This window comes from Felis catus, chromosome B4 (genome assembly GCF_018350175.1).
Source record: "Felis catus isolate Fca126 chromosome B4, F.catus_Fca126_mat1.0, whole genome shotgun sequence".
NCBI classification, from domain to species: Eukaryota; Metazoa; Chordata; class Mammalia; order Carnivora; family Felidae; genus Felis; species Felis catus.
In genome coordinates, this window is record NC_058374.1 from 104,689,860 (window position 1) to 104,713,719 (window position 23,860).

Sequence of the window (23,860 nt, forward strand, 5' to 3'; positions counted from 1 at the left end):
TAGGAAATTATCCACTTCTAGGTTATCCAATTTGCTGGCATTTAGTTCTACATAATATTCTCTTATGAGTTTTTGTATTTCTGTAGTGTTGATTGTTATTTTTCCTTTCTCATTTGTGATTTATTTATTTGGGTCCTTTCTCTTTCCTTTTTAATAATTCTGGCAAAAGGTTTACCAATTTTATTATTTTTTTCAAAGAACCAACTCCTGGTTTCATTTATCTGTTCTATTTTTTTTTTTTTTTAGCTTCTATATCATTTATTTCTGCTCTAATCTTCATTTCCTTTCTTTGGCTAGCTTTAGGCTTCATTTGTTGTTCCTTTTCTGGCTCCTTTAGATGTAATATTAGGTTATTTGAGATATTTCTTGCTTCTTAAGGTAGACCTGTATTTCTATATACTTCCTGATGTTTATAGCAGCATTATCTACAACAGCCAAATTATGAAAACAGCCCAAGTGTCTATCAATTGATGAATGGATAAAGAAGATGTGGGATACAAATAGTGAAAGTAACACTGAAGAAGACCAAAGCAGGAGGCATCACAATTCCAGACTTTAGCCTCTACTACAAAGCTAATCATCAAGACAGTATGGTATTGGCACAAAAACAGACACATAGACCAGTGGAATAGAATAGACAACTCAGAATTTGACCCATATACGTATGACCAACTAATCTTTGACAAAGCAGGAAAGAGTATCCAATGGAAAAAAGACAGTCTCTTTAGCAAATGGTGCAGGGAAAACTGAAAAACAACATACAGAGGAATGAAACTAGATCACTTTCTTACACCATACACAAAAATAAACTCAAAATGGATGAAAGACCTGAATGTGAGACAGGAAACCTTCAAAACCCTAGAGGAGAAAGCAGGCAACAACCTCTTTGACCTCAGTCGCAGCAATTTCTTAATCAACACATCTCCAATGGCAAGGGAATTAAAAGCAAAAATGAATATTGGGACCTCATCAAGATAAAAAGCTTCTGGACTGCAAAGGAAACAATCAACAAAACCAAAAGGCAACTGATGGAATGGGAAAAGATATTTGCAAATGACATATCGGATAAAGGGCTAGTATCCAAAATCTATAAAGAACTCACCAAACTCCACACCCAAAAAACAAATAATCCAGTGAAGAAATGGGCAAAAGACATGAATAGACACTTTTCCAAAGAAGACATCCAGATGGCCAACAGACACATGAAATGATGCTCAACATCACTCATCATCAGGGAAATACAAATCAAAGCCACAATGAGATACCACCTTACACTGGTCAGAGTGGCTAAAATTAACAACTCAGGAAACAACAGATGCTGGTGAGGATGTGGAGAAACAGGAACCCTCTTGCACTGTTGGTGGGAATGCAAACTGGTGCAGCCTCTCTGGTAAACAGTGTGGAGGTTCCTCAAAAAATTAAAAACAGACTACCCTATGACCCAGCAACAGCACTGCTAGGAATTTACCCAAGGGATACAGGACTGCTGATGCATAAGCGCACTTGTGCCCCAATGTTTATAGCAACGCTTTCAACAATAGCCAAATTATGGAAAGACCCTAAATGTTCATCAACTGATGAATGGATAAAGAAGATGTGGTTTATATATACAATGCAATACTACTTGGCAATGAGTCAGAATGAAATCCTGCCATTTGCAGTAATGTGGATGGAACTGGAAGGTATTATGCTAAGTGAAATAACTCAGAGAAAGACAGATATCATATGTTTTCACTCATATGTGAACCTTGAGAAAGTTAACAGAAGAACATGGGGAAGGGAAGGGGGAAAAAAGTAGTTACAAACACAGACGGTGGGAAGCAAACCATAAGAGACTCTTAAATACAGAGAACATACTGAGGGTTGATGGGTGGTGGGGGAGAGGGGAAAGTGGGTGATGGGCACTGAGGAGGGCACTTGTTGGGATGAGCACTAGGTGTTGTATGGAAGCCAATTTGACAATAAATTGTATTAAAAAGATAAAAATAAAAATAAATTAACATTAGGAAAAAAAAGACGTAGGGTATACACACACACACACACACACACACACACACAGAGGAATATTACTTATCTATACAAGAAAATGAAATCTTGCCATTTGCAATGACATGGATGGAACGAGAAAGTATGCTAAGCAAAGTAAGTCAGTCAGAGAAAGATAAACTCATTTGATTTCACTCATATGTGGAACTTAAAAAACAACAAATGAGCAAAGGGAAAAAACAAGAGAGAGAGGCAAATCAAAAAACAGACTATATAGACTACAGAGAACAAACTACAGAGAACAAACTATAGAGAACAAACTGCTCGTTACCAGGGGGAAGGTAGGGGTGGAGATGGGTGAAATTGATGGGGATTAAGGAGGGCACTCGTCGTGATGAGCACCGGGTGTTGTATGGAAATGTGGAATCACTATATATCTGAAACATAAACTGTATGTTAATTACACTGGAATTTAAATAAAACCAAGAAAAAAATTAAAACACTATGGCAAATGGTATATAAAAAGCACTATTTAACTTAATGATATTTTTACCCTTTAGATTTTAATTATACGTTTTCTTTCACTTTATTTTTATACGTAAATATATGTTATGTTTTTACACTGGAAGTTAATTTGTGATCCAATTTTTGTGAATGAAAAACATATGCTAAATGTAGACTATGTCTGATACAGTTTTTCAAAAGCAGTTTCAAGGTAATATTAAACTGTTAATACATTTCTCAATGATAGAAGAGTTCTTAAAATAACTGTGATTTAGAAAAATCTGTAAATTCTATCTACTGAATCAATTAATTTTCAGTTTCTGAATTAAAAAAAATCCTCTTGAAATCCTTTTCAGAGAAAGAAAGCCATCATAAAACTTGAATTGCTCCTGAAAATCATAAATGAATGATACTCCCATTCATTATCAGTATTGAAACTGAGACTGCTTGAATTTTCAAAAAGAAACTTGCTAACATTTATTGTTAAAAATATTAATGTAAACTATATTCTTGGACTTCCTCAAATTTATTCTTTCCAGGTATGCAAACTTATTTATAATTACATTTACAAATGTACACAACTTTTTGTACATGTATACTATTTAAACTAATATAAACTTCACTTTTTTCCCATGCTTCAGAAATAATACATGCATACCCAGAGAAAAAAAATACAATTTTTTAATATAACACATTTAAAAATATCCCTGAGATTTCTGTTATACTGGTAAAGAAATGATTTCACAGCTCTGCACCATTGTGATGTATTGTAAGACGCCATTCATTCAGCACTTTATACATTCTGTATAATGAGGGGGAAGTAAAGGACCTTGAATTTCTTACCAATAAAAATTTCATTGTTGAATAATTTTGGTAATATATTGTAAACACTTATGCAAAAGACATAACTTTAGAAATGGACAATAGTATTTAGATGACCTATTATAAAGATGTTTTTTAGAGAAGGGAAAAGTTATATAAAACTTCAAATGGGTTTAGGTTATAATTAATATAATCTGACTTTCAGTTTTCTAACTTGGGGGCAAGAACAACAACTCCATTCAATGTCTTACTCTTAAATGACTGAAGTAACACTAGATACTATTACCATTTCACCTCTACTTAGACTGTTCTACATAAGGTTTATATGGGACTAAAAATGATTTTATTAAATAGCATCAGTAATATATTCTAGATAAATCTTTAACAATGGGGGAGTACTAAATTTATGTGTACTGTTAACCCCTAATTAGATTGCCTAAGCTCTTATGTACTCTAAAATCTGCAAGTTTTCCATTCTACAAAAAGGTAAAAAATAGGCATAGTCATTGAATTTCTGAAAATACAGGCAGCAGTATAAAATATCCAACATCATGGTAGGGCACGGCCAAGAGGGAACATCTATCTTCACAATATTATAAACTACACACACACACACACACACACACACACACACACACACACTTCACTTTTAGCAATTGGGAATGAAGTTGATGAGGCTTGCCTTCTGTACACCATCATTCCTTTCTGTGATCTTTTTTCCCTGCAAGGAGCTTCTTTCAACAACTAGGCTTTAAGCCCACTCAATTTTCCATATTTGGAAAATGTTATCTTGAAAGGACATGCTTAACTTATTTTAACATATAAATAATGAATAAGATTTTAATCACCCCTTGCAGAAAAGAGGTGTTTAATTTTTATTTGAGCCAGGGACAAATCCCTTTAAAACCAACTGATCTCTAATTGTGGAATTCTTTTAAGAATCAGTAGACCTATGAGGGTGCAATTTGGAACGAAATGGGTTTACTTTCCTAATAAAATTTGAGTACTACGTAAAACACCATGCTAAGCAGCAGGCTGAAATTACATCACATAAACATTCACCTACACTACTTGAATATAGGGCTGCCTGTAAATCCTGTCACAATATACTCGCTGGCTGACTTACATTTCATCTTGCTTTATACTGTAATGTAATAGGTTCAGGGACTAAATATAAGCAGATACCTGAAGACAATACATTTTTCCCACATAAATTCAGACACTGAAAATAAAAGGAAGGGATAGGACTAAAATATGTTGTTTAGCCTACTTTAGGAGTAATTTGATGAAGATCAGACAACATCATGGACACATGAGGGAGACAGGAGAGAAAGAGGTGCCGTTGAAAGTTGTCTTTGAACACCTCACTGATGTTTTAATGTGATTATGCACTCCACCTAGATCCTAGAGACCTAGAGGAAGTATAGCTAAAATTGATGAGAGTAGGTTCTGTGTGTTCTGCATTAAACCTCACAGTGCCAAGTGAAAAGCAAACAGTGATAGAAATTTATGCATTGATTTTCTGTTGAAACAGATTGAATCTTATTACTTAAGATATGCACCACGAACTCATGTTTGTACTTCAAACATGGAATCACATAAATGTTATCTTAATCAATATTTTCTGAAAGCAGATATCACAGAAAGTACCAAGATATTCCAATACTAGACTATTAATCTCTTCTTATTGCTTACACATAATAATCCTTTAAAACTTTAGAGCACTTTTTCTAATTTTCCAGAAGCTTCCCAGATAAAGTAGAAAAGAAACAGCAATATCACACATTAACACTGTTGATAAAATGGGCTGATACAATAATTTTTCTCAGTAATTAGAAAATATATTGCAACCCAAATCATACATTCATATTTAGAATGGTAAAACCTCCCCTCATGTTCCAAAAGTTTTGGTGTAGGCCATAGGGCATAAAGTATTTACACATTCTAATGAAGATTTTACTCTTATTTTTAAAGTCAGTACATGGAGATAATTTTATGAGATCTTAAAACTTTTAAAAATAGCAAACAACACCTCAAATCAGTTCACACTTTTGTATTAGTTATGCAATAACTACAGATTTCCAAAAGGTATCTATATCACAAATTGTATACAAGTAACTATCTCATGATCTGGTGTGTACATAATTCAATTTGTCAATAGTTAAATTTAATGAAGAATCTAACTTACCGGTGGATCAGCCCCCTTAGAACCAGTCAGCCCTCCTGTTAGGGATTCGATATCCTGAAAAGGGGAGAGGTGTTGATTGTAAAATGCTACTCAACAGCATGGAGAATTTCCCAAACCCATAGTATAATATTTTCTTTAGCTACTAAGTTAGGGCACACAGCTACATTTGTTTTCTTTGTTTTGTTTTCAGACAGTCTTGCACACTGTAACACTATACAAATAACCTGTATCTAAAAATCTAGATATTTCCTCTAATTCTGCACACTCTGTAAAAAGAAAAAAAATGTACATAGACAAGTCTTGAAATATGAAAAAAAAAGGTTAGGCTCTAGGTAGGAAAGCAAATGTTTTGTTCTCTAAGGTGTTGAAATGAGGACAGAACAAAAAAAAAAAGCAATTTTAACAAAACTGCAATTTAACATATTATTTGCAAGAATACAAATCCCATGGAAAACGCTGAACCTATAAAAATTTTAATTATATATAGTCTACTCTATTACTGTACTTGGAAGATAAAAATATTTTTAAAAGAGACTAGCTATTCTTCTACAAGGACTGATTTCGTTTTTTTTTTTTTTTTCAACGTTTATTTATTTTTTGGGGACAGAGAGAGACAGAGCATGAACGGGGGAGGGGCAGAGAGAGAGGGAGACACAGAATCAGAAACAGGCTCCAGGCTCTGAGCCATCAGCCCAGAGCCCGACGCGGGGCTCGAACTCACGGACCGCGAGATCGTGATCTGGCTGAAGTCGGACGCTTAACCGACTGCGCCACCCAGGCGCCCCTACAAGGACTGATTTCGAATCTTGAATCAGTAACCGCAGAAGATCACACCTGAGTAATGATTATATTGTCAAAGGTATCATAAACGGAGAAACAGGTGACTGCGACAAACTGGAGAGCATGTGCCTGTTTATAGGTACAAATGCAGCTCCACCTTGGTTGCAGGACTTTGCTTTCAGGGTTACTAACCATGTGACTTTTTCAAAAGCTAGAATTCTGGATTTTTAACTACAACCTCTCAGGATTTTAATGCTTGCAACCATCGTAGTTTTAAATCATACCCCAGTCCCCCCAGTGAAAAAACAAAACCAAAACTCTCTGCTCAAAGGGGGCTGGATAGGAGTCTGGGGCTCCACTGAAGAGTTATACTTCATAAAAAGCTTCTTGGTTGTGACCCTGGTCACTTATCTGTCTGCATCTAGTTGAAAGGATAGGGATAAGGAGAAATACAGTTGCAGTAAGAAATCAAAGATGAAAGAGAATGGAGTCAAGATTGAAGGAAGAGAAAATTAAATACCTGTGATCAGAGAAATAGCTGATTCCTTTATACTATTAAGAAGATTTATGCTACAAATTCTTTCGTGACTTAATCACATTATTTCCCTAGTATCTCAAAAATAGGGAGTCCTAACAAAAACAAAACAAAACAAAAACAAGGGGCTGAAATAAGCATGTGATGACAACATTAGACAACATTAAAGGCAGGATAAGGGAGAAGAAAGGAATGGTGTGATGGAAGTTTCCATCAGAAGAAGCTGACTTTGAACAGGAACTCAATGGGCGATGAATTTCTACATGCATATTTTATCAAGGGCCATAAATGATAAGGCAACCACAAGGAATGCTTGCCAAGAAAATTATTAAGTTGTCTTCACTGTAACAAATATATTGTATATCATATTTTTCCATAGTCAGCATCCCTTTGAGGAACTTCCTCTCCCTCACTCTAGCTCCAAAAGAGGCTTAGAAAGACTGCTTCCAATGAGATAGAAGTCTTACGGAAAATTAAGGCAATGTGGATTTAGAAAGATATAATGGTAGGGTCCAAGTCCTTGATTCTATCATTTGGGCCACATTTGAAACTACATGTTCTCCTGCCTGCAACTTTAAATTTCTGCCTCTCAAAAACAGGAAGATCCCAATTAATATGCCTGCATTGTTAAGTCTATTGTAAAAGGCTCTCCCTGTCTTGCTGAAGTTCTTTATTTCACTACCATGTACACCATAAACAATCAAATCATTTAAATTATTTCATCTAACAAGTTCTTTAACGTTATCATTAAATCATTTAAGTAATCTTATGTCCTTAGATAATAAAAGTAAAGTATGAAACATTTATAAACTGGCAAACATTTTTAATCTAAAGGTAAAATATAACTTAAAACTTTTAGAATTTCATGGAATGAACTGACAAAATTAGGTAGTAAAGTAGCTAAAATACTAGATAAATAGAAAATAAAACACACAGCCATTGCACTGTTTATAAACACACCTGTTATGACCATGACAAAAAACAAAGTTCTATTCATATTAAAAGTTATTTCTAAGTACATTTAAAATGAAAGAAAATAACGTTAAATACATTTTGAGTTAATATATGCCTTTCTAAATAGACATACATATAAAGTACATTAAAGATAAACATTTCTGATGTCATTATCAGAGAGGTAACAGAGAAACTGATGCAGATTCAAAGTAGTTTAGCCATTTATTTAATGCATTGCCATTTTTTAATTTTTTTTATTCTTTTTAATTTTTTTAACATTTATTTATTTTTGGGAGAGAGAGAGAGACAGAGTGCAAGTGGGGTAGGGGTGGAGAGGGGGGAGACACAGAATCTGAAGCAGGCTGCAGGCTCCGAGCTGTCAAGTACAGAGCCCCATGCGGGGCTCAGACTCACGAACCGTGAGATCATGACCTGAGTGGAAGTCAAACACTTAACCAATTGAGCCACCCTGGCACCCCTGCATTGTCATGTTTTTTTTTAATTATATCTGAAGATTTCTTGGTATCATAGATATGAAGATTTCTTGCTATCTTAGATAAACTGAGCAAATTTTCACATTTCTAAAATTTTAAGCCTTTCATGATAGCTATCATCTTCAGAAAAATTAAGCAAAAGAATTTAGAAGATGAATTCAAAGGCATTGGTATTTATGATTTTTAACATGTTGAATTAAAGCACACTAGGAACTCATGGCTCTAAACAGAGTACAGATGCACATTCTTACTGTTTATTCATTTAATTGAAAAAATGATTTTTTGGGCTTATGTGCTATTTTGAGTATAAATTAGAAAAAAGTGTCCTACTCGGACAGATGCCAAAATTATAGTTTATCTATCAGTTGATGCAAAAATAAATTTTTCAGGTATGAATAATGAGCGTAAGTGTGCATGAATGCATTTATGTTGTAAAATTAAAAGGTGAGATAAATAAATCTTTTGAGGAACACTGAACTGAAAGTGAGTCCATTTTTTGATGGTTCTTGAATAGTTTGCAAAATATAACTTAAATCCTTAACAAATCCATCTATCTTGTTACTTAGATATCTTTCTATATAGATAACAACAAAAGTACATCAAAAAGTAAAAAACATTGATTTCCTAGAAACTTTGTTAACTTACTATTATAATAATGTTGTTTGACTAAAACATTGAAAACAAACTGATTTTTAAAACCTGTTACAGGATTTATTTAACTATATTACGTACCATGTTCACTTAGATTTAATAGCTTCATTTACATCTAATAAAATATCTACTACTTAAACATTTATTACATACCATGTAAATGTTTTATAAACATTAACATTATTATAGCTTTATAAGGTACTTATTTCTTTTCTTATTTAAGAGGTTAAAAAGTTTATGTAACTTGGGGCGCCTGGGTAGCTCAGTTGATTGAGCATCTGACTTCGGTTCTGGCCATGATCTCATGGTCCGTGGGTTCAAACCCTGTGTCAGGGTCTGTGCTGACAGCTTAGAGCCTGGAGCCTGCTTCAAATTCTGTGTCTCCTTTCCTCTCTGCCCCTCTCCTGCGCGCGCTCTCTCTCTCTCTCTCTCTCTCTCTCTCTCTCTCTAAGAATAAACATTAAATTTTTTTTTAAAAAGTTTATATAACTTACTCAATATCATATAGCTATCAGGAAGTGGTGTTACAAACATATTTGCAGGACTGCAAACCTGTGTTTTTTAATACCAGCCATAGGGAAATAGCTTTACCCTTGCATTCTGGTTACCTTGAACATATCCACATGGGCCATGTAGGCAGAGTTAAACAACAGGCTGGCCTAATTCTTACTGGAATGTCCTGCCAGCCTTCTGAGAACATAACAAGGTAGGCAGTCTTAGAAAGAGCTTCCATACAGCTGTTTCTCATTTGCTCTCTGGCACCAATGAGGCAGGGAACTTTCCACCTCATTCTTCCGCAACCTAGATCCACCTGCGAGCTGTACAACTGCTTAGATGCACTATGGAATTTGCTACTCCCCGTTGCCTCTTCCTCGTACTATTGCTGTCATCTGGTCCACCCAATTTAGTGTTGTCCTGTGGGACAAGAGACCAGGCCAGGAAGAGTGAGGTAACTGATACGTTTAGGGCACACAATTTAAGGAGGCATTCGTTCCAAGGGTCATACAAGTACTGACCTGACCCTGCAGGTGCAAGATCCTGGCAGTGAGTGCCTCCTTAAATTTTATCCTTTAGGCACCTGATTCTTACAGGTGCCTACAAGAGCAGCGTTGGCATCTGTACAATCCTAGGAGTCAGTGACTCCTCAAAGTTTGTGCCCTAAGCACCCCACCTGTCTCACCAAGTCCTGACCCTCTGAGGGATATGGAGAGAGCTAACACCATGGTGACCTTGGTCATGCTGTGTATGCAACAGACTCTTTCAATACATTTGACTTGTTTCCCGGTTGAACTTATAAAAATATGCCAAGCCAGCCTAGTGCCTGCCCACATGCTGCTGCTCAGGTACCATTGCTGCTAAACACCTGTATTACATCGCCTCCACCATATGTGTTGCTATCATCTGCTGACTAGGATCCTTCACTATACAAACAATTTTATCTCTTAACATGATTTTAGATCATGAAAGTTTCACTTGTCCTGCAAGGTGTGAAATACCTAAGAGACATTATTAGTCAGTCCTTGACACAAGCCATGTAAAGGCAGCCTCGTCTAATGCAGGAGAGCTCTGCTCCTAGGTCAGCCAAGGCTGGCTTATGAATCAGAAGTCTCAAATCTTGGGAAGGTTGAGCTGCAAGAGCAGCAATTAGTGTCAGGGCTCCAAGAAGTGTAAGATTTGAGGGCAGCCTGGACACCGAGGATCGCATCAGGAAAGGTTAAATAAACTCCACATTGTGCTGCACTGATGCTGTTGGTTACCCAGCTGTACCCTCCTCCCTGTGACTCCTTCTCCAAGAGTTGACATATTTTCCCCCTTGACAGAGACTTTGAATAATGGAGCTTAGGGATTAATCATGTGGTTTTCAGTGCACATCATTTAAGTTTGCTGTTTAAGTCTTGCTTCCCCTGAATACAGGTGGGAAAAAAAAAAAAAGATTTTGGGATTGAGGTCTCCCTCAGGGCTACTGCCATATCCTTACTTTTATCCCTAAAGAGTGGATCACCCAGGTATGGTCAAAAAAAAAGATGTTAAAATAGCTTGGGTATCAAATACGTTAAAAATGAAGAAAATTAAATTCTAAATAACACACTGAATCTAACACTGCACATGACATAAACCCAGACTATCTCGAAATCTGAGAGTTGCATTTAAATTAATATCAAATTTTCAAGTTTCACACTTCTAAAAAATCACTTTACATAATATAAAAATACTTAAAACATTGTAATATTGTTATCAGCTACTGATATTTTAAATTTTGGTTTATACATATTTAAAATTTGGGACCATTTTAGAAATTGTTTGAGGGAAAGAGATTCAGTATCAATACAGAGTGCATTAAAATAATCTATCAAAAGTCTATCAGTATAGTGAAATCAATAAAAAAAAGATATCAACCATTTTCACTGAATGATTATATTTATAATTTGTGCCAAGGTATTTAAAAACACTTAACGGGGTATTTTATGTTGGTAGAGAAGCTTACAAAATTTATATATTCAAAATATCAAAATTAAGCATTTCTCTCAACCTTTTTACAGAAAAATTTCTCGAATGTGCCTCATCTCCCATTCTCTCTTCATGCAGCTTTTGTCCCCACTGGATCACTGCAACCCTCTTATTAAGGCTGCCATTGACATCCAATTGGCTGAATCATTGGTCATTGTTCATCATCACCTTCCTTGATCATAAGCCACACTGACAAAGCTGACGGCTCCATCTTCCTTCAAATACTTTTCCTCGTGGTTTCCATTTAGTTTCACCCTCTATATGATTGTACTGGCTACCATGGCTTTAAATATCATGTATGCTGATGAATTAGGAAATTACATATTCAGTTTCAACTTATCCTCTGAGATGCACACTGCCTACTCTGATCTCCACTTGGATGTATTACAGCCATTTAAAATTCAATAATGCAAAGTCAAACTTGATTCCCACTTCTACCCCTCCCGCAAGTTAAGTTCCTGTCCCGGTGCTCTCTATCTTCACATCACCTTTCACCCAGCTTCTCAGCAAATCCTGCCAATTCTATCTTTAAAAAATGGCTTGGGGTGCCTGGGTGGCTCAGTTGGTTGAGCATCCGACTTCGGCTCAGGCCATGATCTCACGGTTTGTGATTTCGAGCCCAGCATCAGGCTTTGTGCTGACAGCTCAGAACCTGGAGCCTACTTCCAATTCTGTCTCCCTCTCTCTCTGCCCCTCCCCCAGAGACTCCCACTCTGTCTCTCTCAAAAATAAATGAAGATTAAAAAAATTTTTTTAATAATTAAGTAAAAAATAAAAAATAAAAAATGGCTTGACTTTGACTATTCCTTACCACATACATTCCTACCATCCTATCTCATTGGACCATATCAATATTTCTCCCTTGACTAAAGAAATAGCCTAACTGTTGTCTCTACATCTGTCCATGTCTCTTCTTTCCCCCACGTATTCTCCACACAGCAGTCAGGACTATCCATTCAAAATGTAAGTTACGTCAGATTCCTCCTCTGATCCAAACCCCCAGGGAGGTTTCCATTAATCCTAGAATAAAACACAAATTTATCACCATGTCCTGCAATGTCTTGTAGTGATCCGGCCATCTCTCTGATATCATCCTTTTTTCCATTATCCAACTCTCTCATGCCACCCAGTCACACTGACCCCACCATTGTTCCAAAAACAGTCCAAATATGACGCCTATCTTAGGGTCATGTTTACACATGCTTTTCATGCTTCTCAGAATACTCATTTCCTATACATCCTCCTAATTAACTCACTCCATCAGATCTCAGTTTAAGTATCAAAATCTCAAACAGACCTTCCCTAACTGTCTAAATCAGTGAAAGTTCCACCCGGAAACAAATGACAAACTCAAAAACATCATAAAAGAGCAATTAATACAAGGATGCTTTACAGAGGTACCGATGGTTCCATGGATCCAGGAGAATAGGGAAGCACAGGGATTAGTAATAGCTGGAAGTTTTACCCAACCCTAAATCCAAAGAAGATAAAAGAACAATGTTGTCAAGAGCCCAATAAAGGGTGAACACCTCCCATCACTCTCTAGAACAGCTTGCCACACAGTAGGAGCTCAATAAATACTTTTTGACTGGATGAATGACTGACTGAATAAAGCACATAATACCATTTTTATACACAAAATAGCTGAGGCTCAGAGTATAGAAATGATGAAGAATTTCTCATTTTTGTATAAATATATCACTTTGAAAGATGGCTCAAGGCAACAGTGTTTGCACAACCCATCTTTATAGAATGCCTGAATGAACAAACTAATAAATGACTTGCCCAAGATCAAACAGCTGGTAAATTCTGGAAAGAAACTTTGAAATCCCAAGTGTTATAACCCCAAGCACCACGCACATTTTTTCCATTATACATCACTGATCAGACATCCTACTAAAGGAAAAGGCACTCAACTCTGTATTATCTTAAGGCAACAAATTTCTATATATCCCAGGGTTTCTAGTTCATAAGAAGAAAATATACAAAATGACTTAATAGATAATAAACAATATATTAAATTTATCTTCTGGTGAAATACTGCCAATACTTCAAGTTAAAGACCTGACACCTTAATCATTATACAGTGATATGCTTGAAAACTTGATCTAACATATATGCTTAGCAATAATAGTTCAAACACATTAAACTACAAGTCCGTAATGTTTTTATGTAACATCTCATAGTGTGTAGGTTCACAGCCCTGAGGAGTAATAGAAGAAAAAATTTCCTTAAAAATCATTCAGTTTTTCACACAATGCTTAATGGAAACAAACTTCCATCAGAGAACAGCATCTCCTTGAGGCAAGCATCCAAATAATGAAGCTGAGTTTGTTAATGAGGCATCTTTCTCCTCTACCAGACTTCAGCTGTTAGTGTTTCCTTGGCAACTTTACAGGGTAAATTTCCTGGGAGGCAGAGAAGCAGGAAACACACACAACCAGTTTTATAAACCTCCTTTCCTACAGAAGCCAGAAAAAGCCCTTTGTAGTCATTCTTTGAAATTAAAAAAAGGAAAATATCTACACTTTTACTTTGACCACAGTCCAGCCCAAATCTGAATGTTCCATGAGCCACACAATTCTTTCATAAAAGAATAGGGGCACCTGGGTGGCTCAGTTGGTTAAGTGTCCGACTTCGGCTCAGGTCATGATCTCACGGTTTGTGGGTTCGAGCCCCGCATCGGGCTCTGCACTGACAGCTCAGAGTCATGGGATCGAGATCTGCATCAGGCTCCATGCTCAGCATAGATTCCCTTTCTCTCCCTCTGCCCCTCTCCCCCACTCACTCTATCTCTCCATCTTTCTTTTTTTTTTTTTTTCAACATTTATTTATTTTGGGGACAGAGAGAGACAGAGCATGAACGGGGGAGGGGCAGCGAGAGAGGGAGACACAGAATCGGAAACAGGCTCCAGGCTCTGAGCCATCAGCCCAGAGCCTGATGCGGGGCTCGAACTCACGGACCGCGAGATCGTGACCTGGCTGAAGTCGGACGCTTAACCGACTGCGCCACCCAGGCGCCCCTATCTCTCCATCTTTCTAAAAATATTGTTAAAAATTTAAAAATTAAAAAAAAAAAAAGAATGATTGAGCCTATGTGGTGACTGTGCCGAACATGAAGAGCATGACGGTAAATAAGTCAAGGTCATAGCTTTCAAAGAGTTCTGAGTCTGGTGGGGAGTCAGAATGGCAAAGACAATTTAGTCAGTATATGTATATTGTACACATAATAAGCACAAGGCATCACACAGAATTTGGTGTATGGGATCTAGAGGCTATGACATGCTTTCTCAGTTCAAGGATCTGTTCAATCAAAGAGTGTGTCAATCTAAGAGTAAAAGTAGATCTTTCGGGGCGCCTGGATGGCGCAGTCGGTTAGGCGTCCGACTTCAGCCAGGTCACGATCTCGCGGTCCGTGAGTTCGAGCCCCGCGTCAGGCTCTGGGCTGATGGCTCAGAGCCTGGAGCCTGTTTCCGATTCTGTGTCTCCCTCTCTCTCTGCCCCTCCCCCATTCATGCTCTGTCTCTCTCTGTCCCAAAAATAAATAAAATAAAATAAAATAAAATATAAAATAAAATAAAATAAAATAAAATAAATAAAGTTAAAAAAAAGTAGATCTTTCAATCTAACAACATGAGGAAGAATCCTGAGAAACAAGTTGTTAAAATTATACTATACAAGTGTTGCAGGAGTAGATTTTATAGGGTGACAATAAGTTTCCATATTTGTTTTTGAATGCATACTGGGTAAGTTTGTCCTAAGACCTTGGCTGGGTAACAAAATAACATTAACTGGGCACTGACTATACCAGACACAGTATAAACAGCTCTACTGTCTTACTACATAGCATCTTAGCTCCTTTAGATGTAATTTCCATCATTTTTAAGATGGAAGAGAGTCTTCCCAAAATCGCAAAGCTAGTAAGTGTTCAAATCTAGAAAGGCTGACTCCAAAGGCAATGATTTCTAACAATTATGCTCTCTTAAATAAGTGGAGGTGTGGGGAGAAAACGGGGAGAACTTCCTGGGATGCCACATAATGACTTGAGAGAAAACATATTTATTCAATATTTGTGGAAAGAATGAATTGACTTGCAAACAGAATTTTTCTGAGGTGAAGTGGATCTTCTCTGATGGGAAAAAGAATAGCCTTGTTTGACCTAAAGATATGAGAGTGAATGCCATTGAATTTAGCAAAAAAGTACAATTCCAAAGATTTCTGGCATATATTTTTAATTTCAAAGCATTGTCCTCAAACTCACACCTAAACAGGAAATCTAAAATGTAGCAAAGACACAATTGTGCTAGTGTTGCATGGAACAGGATTTTCTGAAGAAAGTACCAAAGAGATTTAAGGTTCTGCACCTTTTCTATGAAATACCTTCTCTGAAACGCTTTCCTTTATGAATGTTTTGTGTGTTACTTTTTCTTTTTCTATTCCCTTCCATATGGCTGAGGTGATAAAGGAAATCTTTTGCTGAATCCTGACTCAGTCTCTGTCAGCTCCTCTTTGCCAACTTTTATACACTGATGTATCCTTGTTATCTCAAACTCGACAAGTCCAAATCAGACATCATCTCCTCTCCTCCTCTGCAATTACTATGGTCAGCTGCCTCCCATTCAATTTCTTCCCCCAGTTCTTATGTTATTGGTCCTTCCAATAAACATTCAGTTGCCCGATCTGGATTTCTGGAGGTTCAATAAAGTCTTCCCTCATCCTGATATCTATATACCAAGCCAGTTCATTTTTCCTTCTAAAATATCTGCTCAGCTCAATCTATTGCCTACTTTTAATAACTACTGCATTCACTGCCTTAGTTTAGAATCTCATTTTATTTTTACCCCAATGTAGGCCTTCTCCAAAATAGTGTATTTTTTGAGTTATTTTTTCCACTCTCACACTCATACGATCTCATCTACTGAGAAGTGGTTCTCAAAGAGTGGTCTAGGGGCCAGTAGCATCAGCGTCACCGGCAACTTAGAAATATATTTTCTTCAGCTTTACTCCAGTCTTACTGAATTGGAAACTCTGCTTAACAAGCCCCCCAAGTAAGTCTGATGCAGGCTAAAGTTCGGTAACCACTACTCTAGAAAGATGTGTTTCAAATACAAATATGTGTAGATTATTCCCAAATTCAAAATTCTTTTTTTTTTTAATTTTTTTTTCAACGTTTATTTATTTTGGGGACAGAGAGAGACAGAGCATGAACGGGGGAGGGGCAGAGAGAGAGGGAGACACAGAATCGGAAACAGGCTCCAGGCTCTGAGCCATCAGCCCAGAGCCCGATGCGGGGCTCGAACTCACGGACCGCGAGATCGTGACCTGGCTGAAGTCGGACGCTTAACCGACTGCGCCACCCAGGCACCCCCAAAATTCTTAATAAAGTCCCCATTCTTCTTAGGAAGAAAAAATATCAAGTGTATTTATGCATGAGGTCTTTCATTATATCATTATGGACTACTTTTCTCATTTTACCTTTCACCACTTCCTCAAAGAACCCTTATACCCTTATCATAATGAATCCTGTACTTCCTTTGTTGTGTCAAGTGTTTTCTTACTTCTATGCTTCTGCATCACAGATGCTAGTGCCTAGAAAGCCACCTCCCTCCTCTGGATAAATCTTACCCTTTTTAAAAGGTAAGACTCAGGAGACTTTCCTGAGTCCCTCAAATGAGACTGCTGGTTCTGCTGTCATCCCCAGTATTCTGCACCTAACTCTATCACAACTTTATTACACTATTTTGTAATTGTCATTTTACTCATGTGTCTTTCCCATTCATTTGAGGGTTAAATCAGCTCAGTACTGTACTTATTACTTCTGTATCCTAAGAAATTACCACAAAACACAACCAATAAATGTTAGAGGAATTTGATACATTTATGTTGAATTTAGCTTCCTATGAATTCCTTCTGCAAGGAGAGGATGAGCTGATTGGCTGACATTAGTGCTTGGGACTGCTTTGAAATGTGCATTATCCTATAATAATAGATTTTCATTCTTATTACATATTTGTTTTATTAGTGTAAAGCAACCACTGAGGAACTGATTACCTTTGAATTTACTGCAGAAATTCAACTTCTGAATGACAAGAGTGATCAGATATTTTTGTTAACACAACAGAGGCACCATCCCAAGAGACCCTGCCTGAGCCCTTCAATTCTACCTCAAGTCTGCAAAATGCAATAGATATGAAAGAATAAATACTTCAGTGACTAGGAGAATAGGTTCAAGCCTATGTTCACTACTTACTAGCTGTGTGAATGTAGGCAAATTTATGTTCCTCATGTAAAATAAGTCAATCTATGTCCTAGTACCTATCTTAGGAGGACACTGGAATATTAATTGTGACTGTTCATGGAAAGTTACTTATTGACAACTTAGAGTAAATATTCAATTAATATTAGTTATTACTATACATGAAATAATGCATCGACAAATTAGATTGTAAACAAGTAAAATAAAGATAGGTTATCAACACAGATTACATGGTATACATTGAAACAGATATGGGTTATCAACACAGATTACATGGTATACATTGAAATAGATATGGATTAGAATACATATGGATAAGACCCAGATACAGATTAATTCTAGCTATAAATCTCCATTAGATTTATAGAATGTATTTTCCCTGAAAGGCAAAAGACCCTAAATTCTGTATTTTACCTCCTCAATGCACCCTACAATTTTTCAGGTATTTTTGTGGCTTTGGTTATTATAAATTTTCACCATTAGTTTTAAATATATAATTTTTATTCTTCTTACTAAAATTTGAGCAATCTTTTTGCTGTAGAATTATTTACTGAATAAAATTCATACCATCAACCTAAACACAACTTATTCCTCTTTCAGTGTGTGTTATCTGACATCACATATTTATGTACCATAGTGGGCACTTTTCAGCCTGTTCAAAATGTGCTATAGGAACTGAAAGAAAAGATCTGGCATTTAAAAGAGGATATCAATGCTATAATCCTAGATACACATAATTTATGGGAGATTTATCTATCAGCCTTTGTTGGTTGAGAGTCAGAGACTCAATTACTGTGATCTTAGTTTACAATTAAACCTCCAATTATATTATACTTAGTCTTCCCCTACCAGACACAAAACACAATAACTAGGAAAAAATACAATATCTTACCCTTTTAAAGTATCCGGTTTTATTTTTAACTCCATAAATAAGAGCCTAAAATATTTGCTGGGATGAAAAACTAACTGGAGATTATCCTATCTAAGGTGATTTTTAAAAATACATCTATCCTTCCAACAACTATTATCTGGAATTTCATTAATTACACTAAAATACCTCAACACCATTTATCATTTTGACTTATAAATACTTGCAAGAAAGAACTGCTTGTGAACTGAAAACTAAAACAGAGCAAATAATTTATTAAAAAATATATGTATATTAAACAGATAATTCTAACAAATATCTAACTATCTCTCTCTCTTAATATATTTAAGTATTTGGCCAATTAACATTAATAGTTTTTAAGGTAATTAGAGAAGCTGGCAAGAGAGCAAATAAAATATTGTCAAATACATTAAGTTCACACTTTCAGAAAAGTTTGGCACGGGTTTGTCAGCTAAACGTTATGTATTGCATGTGCATACTTTAATTTTGGAAATGACAGCCATGGAGGAATCAGATAGAACTAGGGGAGAGATGAGAACTTGAAAACACAGGAATCAGTAGCACTATCTAAAATCAGATATGCAGGGCACCTGGGTGGCTCAGTCAGTTGGGCGTCCAACTTCGGCTCAGGTCATAATCTCAAAGTCTATGAGTTCGAGCCCCGCGTCAGGCTCTGTGCTGAGAGCTCAGAGCTTGAAGCCTGCTTCGGATTCTGTATCTCCCTGTCTCTCTGCCCCTCCCCTGCTCAAGCTCTGTCTCTCTCTGTCTCAAAAATAAATAAAAACATTTAAAAAATCAGAAATGCAAAATTTTCAGAATGGAGTCTAATCTGAATCTAAGGGATATGCAGACAAATTCCCTTTGCATTGCTATTTACTTTGGCAGGAAAAAAAATTACCAAGTTCTAAATCATAAGAAGTAAATTTCAAATTCATTTCCTATTTTTTCTGCTTTTGACATGATGAATGATGATTAGAATGGTAACTAGAAATAGCAATTAAAACATATGATTTCTCTACTTTTCTTCTGGGCAGCTCCATTTCAACTGATGCTACCAAAATTCTGATATGAATCAATGTTTACAATATCTATATCATATTCTCAAAATACTATTAAATGAAAGGAAATGAACTCACTGAAATGAGAACATAAAATGCATTGATGTTATGCTGCTAAATTAATTGAGATTACAATATAATGCAAGAGTCGTCTAACTTGAAGACTTAAAGAGTCAATGACGGAATGTTCTATAATCAGTTTATGCTCTATAGACAGCCTTGTTTTCTTCTATTCATTTGATCAGATTCCCTAAATAAATAAATACATAAATAAATAAATAAATAAAGCCAAGCTTCACATTTATAATATGCTTTGATTTACTATGCTTTAAAATATTTTGTATTCAGATCTTTCTTTTCCTTCATATTTCTGGAATATATTTTTCACTATTAATTATTCTTCTCAGATGTACAGAACATTCAATTGAGCCACACAGCCAGGTTAAGAATTCCAAAGTGAACAGAACACTAAGTCTCCTGGGATTAGTGCAATAACAAAGAAGTATGAATATTTCTCTTGCTTAAAGCCACCCAGACAGAAAATGCAGACAATCCTCCATTTTGCATGGCACAGTGTTAGCTGAAACTGGTAGATATAAGAACCATGTCCTGACTTTGCATGGCTCTGTAGTAACTCAGCTACTGTATAAAGCAAGGACACCACTCTCTGGTTCTGACACCCACTGGTTTCAGGTAACACAGTACATGTAAACTAAGGACTGCCTACAGTTACTTTGTAATGGTACATCAGTCTTTATTTCTTTGCCTCCAGCATCCCCAAAACTGGATTGTGAATCCTGAATGCATAATGCAGTGGCTATGTATAACCCAATATTAAAGTTAAAAACTGTCTCAATTTTAGTTTGGCCCAAAACCAGGAACAATGTTATGGTGACAATTATTCCCACATCCTCAAGCAAGGAGCTACACCAGGCCATGCTAGTATACTATTAAAAAAAAAAAAAAAAGTTTCTGCCAAAATTCACAGGCATCTTGTCTTAAGGGGGGCATTATTGGTATATTGGGTAAGAAAATCTTTCTATACATATATTCTACTATAATGAAAACTTTTAACATGGCATCTAACCCCTTAAAATTTTAAGTATATATTAACTATAGGCATATGTTACACAAGTCCCTGGAACTTACTCATTTTGCATAACTGCAACTTTGTACTTGTTGATTAGCAATTCCCCATTTCCTCCTTTCCAGAGTCCCTGGAAACCACTATTCTCTGTTTCCATGACTTTGACTATTATAGAGACCTCATATAAGTGAAATCATGCAGAATCAGTCCTTCTGTGACTGGCTTATTTCACTTAGCATAAAGGCTCAAGCTTCATTCATATTGTTGCATTTGGCAGGATTTCCTTCTTTTTTAAAGCCATATAATATTTCATTGTACATACATATGTATTAATATGTGTGTGCACAGTATATGTGTATATATGCACATGTGTAAACATACATTTTCTTTATCCATTTATCTATTTAAAATTTTTCCACATTTCTATGTAAATTGTGCTACACAGAAATCTTTTCAAGATCCTAATTTTAATTCTTAATTGGATAAATACCCAGAAGTGAGACTGGTAGATCACATGGTAGTTCTGTTTTGAATTTTTTGAGGAACCTCCATACTGTTTTTGATAGCAGCTGCACCATTTTGCATTCCTACCAACAGCGTACAGGGTTCCAATGTTTGCATATCTTCACCGACATTCGTAATCTTCTTCATGCACAATGCAGTATCTTTGCCTTCAGGATGTGTGGCAACTTCAGACATGGGCACTAAAGCACATCCCTATTTCTTTGATTTTTGTTTTCAGTTTATTTATTACAAAGACAGTGCACAGAAGAGGCAGAGAGAGAGAGAGAGAGAGAGAGAGAGAGAGAGAGAGACAGAGACAGAATCCCGAGGAGGCTCCACACTGTCAGCGCAGAGCTCAATGAGGGATTCAAACTCATGAACCATGAGATCATGACCTGAGCCGAAATCAAGAGTCAGATGCTTAACCGACTGAGCCACCCAGGTGGCCTCCTATTTCTTATTCACTTAACCCAACACACACACACACACATACACACACACACACACACACAATCCTGAAGACCATATTTGGGCTACACAGGTGGGAGTACATGCTGAAAGGTAGTTGACCCAAGAGACTTCCTAGAAGGGTTAAGTAACTTAGCCTAGGGATGGAGAAGTGGAATTTCAGGGAATAAGAAGTGTATTGATTTCTTATTGTTGCTGTAACAAATTAGTACAATTTAGTGGCTTAACGCAACACACATTTATTCTCTTACAATTCTGGAGGTCAGAAGTCTAAAAATCAAGGTGTTGGCAGGGCTGCGTTTCTTCTGGAGACTTTGGGGAGAACTCTTTCTTGCCTTTTCAGATTCTAAAGGCCATCTGCATTCCCTGTTCCATGGCCCCACTTTCCAACTTCAGAGAGCAGAACTCCAATCTCTGTTCTACCTATACATCTCCTTTTTCTGATTCTAATCCTCTTGCCCCCCTCTTATAAGGCCCGTTAATGATTACAGGAACTCATCCAAATAATTCAGAACCATCTCCTCATCTCAAGATCCTAAACATACTTGAAATGTCCCTTTTACCACATAAGGTGACATATTCACAGGTTCTGGGAATTAAGAGGTGAATACCTTTGGAGGTTTGCTATTCAACCTACCATAAGGGGATATTAAAAATATAAGCCAGAGTAGGCTTAGCCTATATCACAGGAACTGTAAGGATATCTCAGATTCAAAACAAACAATACTTTCTGACCAACCCAGCCAGAAGTGACCTCTTCATCCACTGACCTTCCGTTATATTTTTTTCATGTACAAATTGTCATACATTCTGTTTTCTTTTTGTATAAAATTTTAATTTCCTTAGCAGAGATTTATCTACACCTCTCTATGTTCTATAATCTCTTGATAAATATGTCAATTCAAAAACCCCAAATTCAAGGAAGGATGTTTGGAGTATACAGTTGTCTGTGCAGTGGAAGCAAGGTGTTCTTAAAGCCTCTACCAAAAAGGATTCCCCTTTAGGTCCCATTACTCATCATTCTCCTATTCTAAGGCACTGAAACCTAAGACATAATTAAAAGATAACTCATTATTGGAATTAGTCACTAACACTAAGTGAATCATTTCAACATATTCTAACCCATCTTAAGTAGTTTCAGCACAAACTCATTGGGAGGAAGTACATTAAGTTACTCATTCTTTTACTGTCTACGCTGCATTTGCTAAGCATCTTGAACACAAAATAAGATTACTTCAACAAGTACCTACTGATGGATAATAGCTCAAAGCAAACTTTAATCCATCGTAGAGAAGAAACAAGTCATTTCAGACCCAAGGAGAGAATTCCGTAAGGAAGAGAGTTATCAAAAAGGGAAAGAGAAGAAAAAAAGATACATCTCCCTTCTTCCACAATATTAGGGTTTTTTTAAGGTTATTTATTTATTCTAAGAGAGAGAGAGAGAAAGAGAGAGAGAGAGTGATAGGAGTAGCAGAGAGAGAGGAAGACAGAAAATCCCAAGCAGGTCCCAAGCTGTCAGCACAGTCAGACACAGGGCTCAAACTCACCAACCGTGAGATCATGACCGGAGCCAAAACTAACAGTCAGATGCTTAACCAACTGAGCCACCCAGGCGCCCCTTCCACAATATTGTTTAGTATGTCTTTGGACACTGTGGTAGAAAGACTCTAAAATGGCTCTCAATGATTTCATGTTCTGGAATTCATGCCCTTGTGTAATCCCTTCCCCTTGAATGTAAGCTGGACCTAGTGAAAATGTGATAAAAAAAAAAAAAATGGGATGTCACTTCTGAGGTTAGGTTAGGTTTTGAAAAAATTGTGATACCTCTCTCTCTCTTTCTCAGAACCCTCTAGAGGAAGCTGCCACATTGTGAGCATCCCTGTGGGGAGGTCAATGTGACAAGAAACAAACATCTCGTGCCAACAACCAGCTGGGGACTGAAGCTTGCCAAGCTCATGCAAGTGAACTGAGAAGCAGTTTCCCCCTCACTTGAGCATGACATTTCTGCAGCCCTGGCTAATATTTTGATTGCAGCTTCAGGGGAGACCTTGGGTCTGAGGACCCAGCTAAACTGCACCAAACCTCTATCCACAGACACCGTGAGGCAATAAATGCTGTTGTTTTAAGCCACTAAGTTTTGAGGCTTACAAAACTGTGTAATTGTTTACAGAAGACT

At 36.7% G+C, this 23,860-nt stretch overlaps 1 protein-coding gene across 19 annotated transcripts in view; it reads right to left on the reverse strand.

Moving 5' to 3' along the window:
- The window catches only part of PPFIA2 (PTPRF interacting protein alpha 2), a 478,195-nt gene that overhangs the window by 388,676 nt on the left and 65,659 nt on the right, over positions 1 to 23,860 (reverse strand). For 13 of the 19 annotated variants that reach the window (XM_019835282.3, XM_019835280.3, XM_019835277.3 and 10 more), the window contains exon 3: positions 5,501 to 5,554. The exons of the other annotated variants lie outside the window; for them this stretch is intronic. In XM_019835282.3, coding sequence (XP_019690841.1) covers positions 5,501 to 5,554 — 54 coding nt within the window. The remainder of the gene's footprint in view (positions 1 to 5,500; positions 5,555 to 23,860) is intronic. 19 annotated transcript variants of the gene reach the window in all.